This window comes from Bubalus kerabau, chromosome 2 (genome assembly GCF_029407905.1).
Source record: "Bubalus kerabau isolate K-KA32 ecotype Philippines breed swamp buffalo chromosome 2, PCC_UOA_SB_1v2, whole genome shotgun sequence".
NCBI lineage: Eukaryota > Metazoa > Chordata > Mammalia > Artiodactyla > Bovidae > Bubalus > Bubalus kerabau.
Window position 1 is genome coordinate 31,422,660 of NC_073625.1, and position 6,735 is coordinate 31,429,394.

At 42.4% G+C, this 6,735-nt stretch overlaps 2 protein-coding genes across 2 annotated transcripts; both read left to right on the forward strand.

The window, feature by feature from the left end:
• The first annotated feature begins 2,566 nt into the window (after window positions 1-2,566).
• LOC129644648 (putative claudin-24) lies at window positions 2,567-3,754 on the forward strand. Its single transcript, XM_055570172.1, has one exon. It carries the CDS (start codon window positions 2,815-2,817, stop codon window positions 3,475-3,477), a length of 663 nt encoding a protein of 220 aa, XP_055426147.1. The 5' UTR covers window positions 2,567-2,814; the 3' UTR covers window positions 3,478-3,754.
• Window positions 3,755-5,014: 1,260 nt separating this feature from the next.
• Window positions 5,015-5,677, forward strand: LOC129644392 (claudin-22-like). Its single transcript, XM_055570051.1, has one exon. The coding sequence runs from the start codon at window positions 5,015-5,017 to the stop codon at window positions 5,675-5,677; it is 663 nt and encodes a 220-aa protein (XP_055426026.1).
• Window positions 5,678-6,735: the final 1,058 nt, after the last annotated feature.

Consider the following 6,735-nt stretch of genomic DNA (forward strand, 5'->3'; position numbering starts at 1 on the left):
CAATCCTATTCACCTTTGCAACAAAAAGAATTAAATATCTAGGAATAAACTTACCTAAGGAGACAAAAAGAACTGTACACAGAAAATTATAAGACACTAATGAAAGAAATCAAAGAGGACACAAACAGATGGGGAGATATTCCATGTTCCTGGGTAGGAAGAATCAATATTATGAAAAAGACTAAACTACCAAATGCAATCTACAGATTCAATGCAATCCCTATCAAATTACCAAAGGCATTTTTCACAGAACTAGAACAAAAAATTTCACAATTCATATGGAAACACTAAAGACCCCAAATAGTCAAAACAGTCTTGAGAAAGAAGAATGGGGCTGGAGGATTTGACCTTTCTGACTTCAGATTATACTACAAAGCTACAGCCATCAAGACAGTGTGGTACTGGCACAAAAACAGAAATGTAGACCAATGGAACAAGATAGAAAGCCCAGAAATAAACCCATGCACCTATGGGTACCTTAGTTTTGACAGAGGAGGTAAGAATATAAAATGGGGCAAAGACAGCCTCTTCAATAAATGGTGCTGGGAAAACTGGAGAGCTACATGTAAAAGAATGAAATTAGAACACTTCCTAACACTACACACAAAGATAAACTCAAAATGGACTAAATATAAGACCCAAATATAAGACCAGAAACTATAAAACTCTTAGAGGAAAACATAGGCAGAACACTCAATGACATAAATCAAAGCTAGATCCTCTATAACCCACTTCCTAGAGTAACAGGAATAAAAAGCGTGACCTGATTAAACTTAATAGCTTTTGCACAGCAAAGGAAACTATAAGCAAGGTGAAAATACAACTCTCAGAATGGGAGAAAATAATAGCAAATGAAAAAACAGACAAAGGATTAATTTCCAAAATATACAAGCAGCTCATGCAACCCAATACCAGAAAAACAAACAACCCAATCAAAAAGTGGGAAAAAGACCTAAACAGACATTTCTCAAGAGAAGACATGCAGATCGCTAACAAACACATGAAAAGATGCTCAACATTGCTCATTATTAGAGAAATGCAAATTAAAACTACAATGAGATAGCACCTCACACCAGTCAAAATGGCCATCATTATAAAGTGTACAAACAATAAATGCTGGAGAGGGTGTGGAGAAAAGAGAATGCTCTTGCACTGTTGGTGGGAATGTAAACTGATACAGCCACTATGGAAGACTGTATGGAGATTCCTTAAAAAACTAGGAATAAAGCCACCATATGACCCAGTAATCCCACTCCTAGGCATATACCCTGAGGAAACCAAAATTGAAAAAGATACATGTATCCCATTGTTCATTGCAGCACCGTTTGTAATAGCTAGAACATGGAAGCAACCTAGATGTCCACTGACAGATGAATGGATAAAGAAGTTGTGGTACATATACACAATGGAATATTACTGAGCCATAACATATTTGAGTCAGTTCTAATGAAGTGGATGAACCTAGAATCTATTATACAGAGTGAAGTGAGTCAGAAAGAGAAAGATAAATACTGTATTTTAACACATATATACGGTATCTAGAAAAATGGTACTGAAAAATATATTTATAGGGCAGCAATGGAGAAACAGACATGGAGAATAGACTTATGGACATGGGGAGAGAGGAGGAGAGGGTGAGATGTATGCCAAGAGTAACATGGAAACTTACATTACCATATGTAACATAGACAGCCAACAGGAATTTGCTGTATGGATCAGGAAACTCAAACAGGGGCTCTGTATCAACCTAGAGGGGTGGGATGCGGGGGGAGATGGGAGGGAGTTTCAAGAGGGAGGGGATATATGTGTATCTATGGCTGATTAATGCTGAGGTTCGACAGAAAACAATGAAATTCTGTAAAGCAATTATCCTTCAGTTAATAAATTAAAATGTAGTGAGAAAACACACACACACACACACACACACACAATGCCTCAGAGCTCAGCCCCAGGGAGGCTGTTTTGTCTTAGAATTGGTAGGAGTTTCCTTGCCTGGTGCTGCTTTGTGGCTTAAATGATAGTGAAGACAGCTTGATTCTGGACAAAAAAAAAACACCTGTTGGATACTAAGAAATCAGGTTCTATCTCAGGTCCTTAACAAGGACGGAGAAAATCTCAGAATGAAATCCAGAGATGCCCCCTTCCTCAGTTGGTACCTCTGGGCATGGCCTTGGTGCCTTTCATTTTAATTAATCCAGTGAACCCGACTCCACCTTTCAAAGGAATCGGAGGGAAACGTTCTCTGCCAAGTCCCAACCGAGTCCCTGTGACACTCAAGAGCGTGGGCCAGGCTCTCGTGTAGGTTAAGGAAGCCTGAGAAGAGTGAAGATTATAGATAAACAGTCTACCTTTCTTTACAAGGTCTTGTTTTGCATCTCTGAAATCTCAGATTCAGCTATTACAATGAGGTCCTGTTGTAGAAAGAGCTGGCCTTTTATCACCACTTAAAATCTAATTAATCCATATTGAAGCACAAAGATTTCTGTTGTATTTTAGGGTGAGGGGTCATAGAGCCCTCTTTGTTCATCCTTAGACTTATAATCATCAAGCATAGGGGATATAATTGTACCAAGCAAATTGGAAGGTAACAGATCAAATCCTTATCGGAAAGCGTAACTCATAGTTTTAACAGAGCCCTTCGTCCTTTACATGAAACACTATACTCGAGAAGAACAAAAACACATTTCAGAGTGCTCAAAGAGTTAACGACCAAAGCTTATATTCCCTGAGCAGCATTGAGCCAGATTGTCACACTACTGCCCATCACGAGACGGCAGCTCTATAGGGGTGGCGAGGGTCCTAAGATCTGTTGCAATGGCTTTAGTTTTGAGAGTAGCAATGCAATTCGTTGGGATTTTGCTCTCATTGCTGGGATGGGTTTTATCCATTATTACGACTTACTTGCCACATTGGAAAAACCTCAACCTGGACTTAAATGACATGGAAAACTGGACCATGGGGCTCTGGCAAGCCTGTGTCGTCCAGGAGGAAGTAGGGCTGCAGTGCAAAGACTTTGAGTCTTTCCTGGGTTTGCCTGCTGAGCTCAGGATCTCCAGGGTTTTAATGTTCCTCTCGAATGGGCTGGGGCTCCTGGGCCTGCTGGTGTCGGGCTTCGGCCTGGACTGCTTGAGGATTGGAGAGACACAGCGGGACGTCAAGAAGCGGCTGTTGATCCTGGGAGGAATTCTGTTCTGGACAGCGGGCGTCACAGCCCTCGTTCCCGTCTCTTGGGTGGCCCACGTGACAGTGCAGGAGTTCTGGGACGAGCGCATCCCCGAGATTGTGCCCAGGTGGGAGTTTGGAGAGGCCCTCTTTATCGGCTGGTTTGCTGGATTTTCTCTCCTGCTGGGAGGGTGTCTGCTGAGCTGGGCTGCCTGCGGGACCCAGGCTCCCCTGGCTTCCGGCCACTATGCAGTGGCAGAAATGCAAACTCGGTGTGCATACCTGGAAAATGGAACTGCCAACCCTTCAGTATAAGGCACTGAGGAAAAGAGAGAGGTATATCTTCCTTCATCAACTGGGATGGAGCATCTGCAAGAAAAAGGGGTCTTCCTTATGTAACTAACTCTGTGCTGCTCACATTTTTTCATCAGACAATGACTTTTCTATCCTAGATAGCTCGTCCTCCCCAAACCTGGAGAAGTAAGAAAGAGGCCAATCTTATATCTAAAAGAAAATTGTTGTGGTAAGCATTACATAGGTATGAACAAAAGAAATTTCATTGATCTGGTTATTTCAATCGAAAGGTAGTGATGATTGTCCAAGAGAGTCAGCATTAAGCGTAATGTGTTAATTTGGTATTAGAAATTGTTTTTGGTTTTGTTGGTAGCTGAAACTGATAACCTGTTTCCTCAAGGGAAAAAAAAAAAAAAAAAAACTAACAATTTGAAATCCTTTAAGCATTCTGTACTAGCAAAACCACATGCTAAGCCTCTCCAAAGTACCATTTCCACAACAATGACTTGGTCTTTTTTGAACAGAGCTGGTTTGTGTTCAGGAAATTACTAGGAACCCTGCTATGCAGGATTTTATGAGGCTGAAGGTTTTCAGTACATTGTGATACTCTTGAGATTTAAAATACCACCCAATCTCTTCTCTTGTCTCTTCCCTCAAAAGCTTCAGACTTTAAAAAAACAATTTCAAAAATATTTTGCTTGCTCTTCAGCTCATCGGCTGTAATAAAAACATTCCTTTGTTCGATTAAAAGTTATAAGCATGGGGATGAACCGAAATGGACGTGGATTCTAACCTACACAGTATTACTGCTGAACTTTCCTGCTGCATAATTATTCAGGAAAAGAAACAAACAAAAAATAGCAAGTGTTTATGCCCACATGAGTGTACCTGTCAGGAAGGCACTGGGGTTAAACAGACCTGAGACTTAGTTCAGAATGGCTTGATATGTTATGGGGTATATGTAGCCTAAGAAATTAAAAAACAAAAGTCTGATTTAAAGCCTACAGAAGAAATTTCTGTGTTTGATTTGGTTAAGAAATACTAGTGTTGAACCTATTTTTAAAGCTGATAACACCACAGCAGGTGTACTGAAATATGAGAGCTCGGAAAAGAATGAAGTCTGACAGGTGCAATTAGATAAAAAGCAGCAGGCATTGAACCAAACTGTCAATTAAACATTTTGCCTGGAGACTTCTTAATTCTTTGACTTATCAGAAAGTTTGGGAACAGCATGAGAACCATTTATACATTCACAATGAGAGGATTATTACCAGTTCATGTTATTTTGGGGACAAACTGAAATGCAGTCCATAGGACGTGAACTTGATCTTGGCCACACCTTGGCATGACTGGTTTGCAGAATTATTTCCCTATCCTTTTTCTGAAATCTATTCAACACAGAATCGAACAATAGCAACTCTGGCAAGAATCCTCCTATATACACAATGAAAAAATCGTTTTGAGCTCTGCAAGTGATAATATTAATACAAGGGTCACACTTCTTCTCACAGCCACTGAAAGACAGGGGTGAGCCTGGCTAAGGTAGCAGGATTTTACGATGGCCTTAGTGTTTAGAGCAGTGGCACAATTAGGTGGAATTTCATTATCCTTGCTGGGATGGGTTTTATCCTGTCTTACAAACTACCTGCCGCAATGGAAGAATTTCAACCTGGATTTAAATGAAATGGAAAACTGGACCATGGGGCTCTGGCAAGCCTGTGTCGTCCAGGAGGAAGTAGGGCTGCAGTGCAAAGACTTTGAGTCTTTCCTGGGTTTGCCTGCTGAGCTCAGGATCTCCAGAGTTTTAATGTTCCTCTCGAATGGGCTGGGGCTCCTGGGCCTGCTGGTGTCGGGCTTCGGCCTGGACTGCTTGAGGATTGGAGAGACACAGCGGGACGTCAAGAAGCGGCTGTTGATCCTGGGAGGAATTCTGTTCTGGACAGCAGGCGTCACAGCCCTCGTTCCCGTCTCTTGGGTGGCCCACGTGACAGTGCAGGAGTTCTGGGACGAGCGCATCCCCGAGATTGTGCCCAGGTGGGAGTTTGGAGAGGCCCTCTTTATCGGCTGGTTTGCTGGATTTTCTCTCCTACTGGGAGGGTGTCTGCTGAACTGGGCTGCCTGCGGGACCCAGGCTCCCCTGGCTTCCGGCCACTATGCAGTGGCAGAAACGCAGCCTCACCATCTACATCTGGAGATGAAAACCACTCAACTGAAACTCTAAGCCAGAAGGGGTCCGTGGTGTCTCCTCCTCGGATGATTTGGTAGGATTTCCTGGTTACACGGTCACCCATTCATTATGCTTTCCATTTTCTAAAATGCATTTTCCTCTGTTGTTTCTGAAACTGTCATTTCTTTCTAAGGTGGTAAACTATTTTCTTCTACTCTGAGACCAAAACCATTCAAGACTTAATAGTCATCATACTCATTACTGGGGATGGGTTTTCTCAATTTTAAAATAGAGTCAGTGACTGCACAGAACTGGTCAATAAAACATTATATTAGCACCTACACATCTTTTGAAGGTGTTATTCATAGAGATAAAATCACTTGGCAAATGAAAATGTTACTGATAATCATTGACTTCTTTTAAGTGTTTAAAATCATGTTATACTGAAACTAAAAGTCTGGGTTCCCTGGTGGCTCAGTGGTAAAGAATCACATGGGTTTGATCCTTGGGTTGGGAAGATCCCCTGGAGGCGGAAAGGGCAACCCAGTCCAGGTATCTTGCCTGGGAAATCTCACGGACAGAGGAGCCCGTCAGGCTACAGTCAATGGGGTGGCAGAGTCAGACGCAACTTGGCAACTAAACAACAAAAGTCTGGCTGTTTGATTATACTAAAAGGGTCACTGGTTGTCTGAAAGCACGAGAGATGCCTAAGGGGCACACACCATCTCCTTTTTAACTGCAGAGCTCAGTGCCTCTTTGGAGACCCGTCTGAAGCACAGGGCAGTCTGGGGTTTTAAAGATTCGTGTAAACATCTACCACACAGATGTGCTTTTGCTTCTGTGCCCTGTGTTCTGGGGTAGATGGAGCGGCCACAGGGGCGCTGTGGGCCAGGACTGGGGGGTGTGGGCAGAGCACCACCCCCCTCCCCAGGCCCCTTTTAAAAGAATCAGTGATATATATGGTCCAGCCAATAGCTATTCACAACAAGCTGTGGGCTTGAGGAATTCTTCGTGAAAGATTTTATATTTGTTTGTTACACAGTTTGAGTAAACTTTTGTGTTTGTGCCAGTCAGGAAAATTAAGTGAACAATAAAGACACTGAAATAAAGTA

Bases quoted from the DNA above. Each gene is read 5' to 3' on its own strand.
- LOC129644648 (XM_055570172.1), top strand. From the start codon at position 2,815: ATGGCTTTAGTTTTGAGAGTAGCAATGCAATTCGTTGGGATTTTGCTC.
- LOC129644392 (XM_055570051.1), top strand. From the start codon at position 5,015: ATGGCCTTAGTGTTTAGAGCAGTGGCACAATTAGGTGGAATTTCATTA.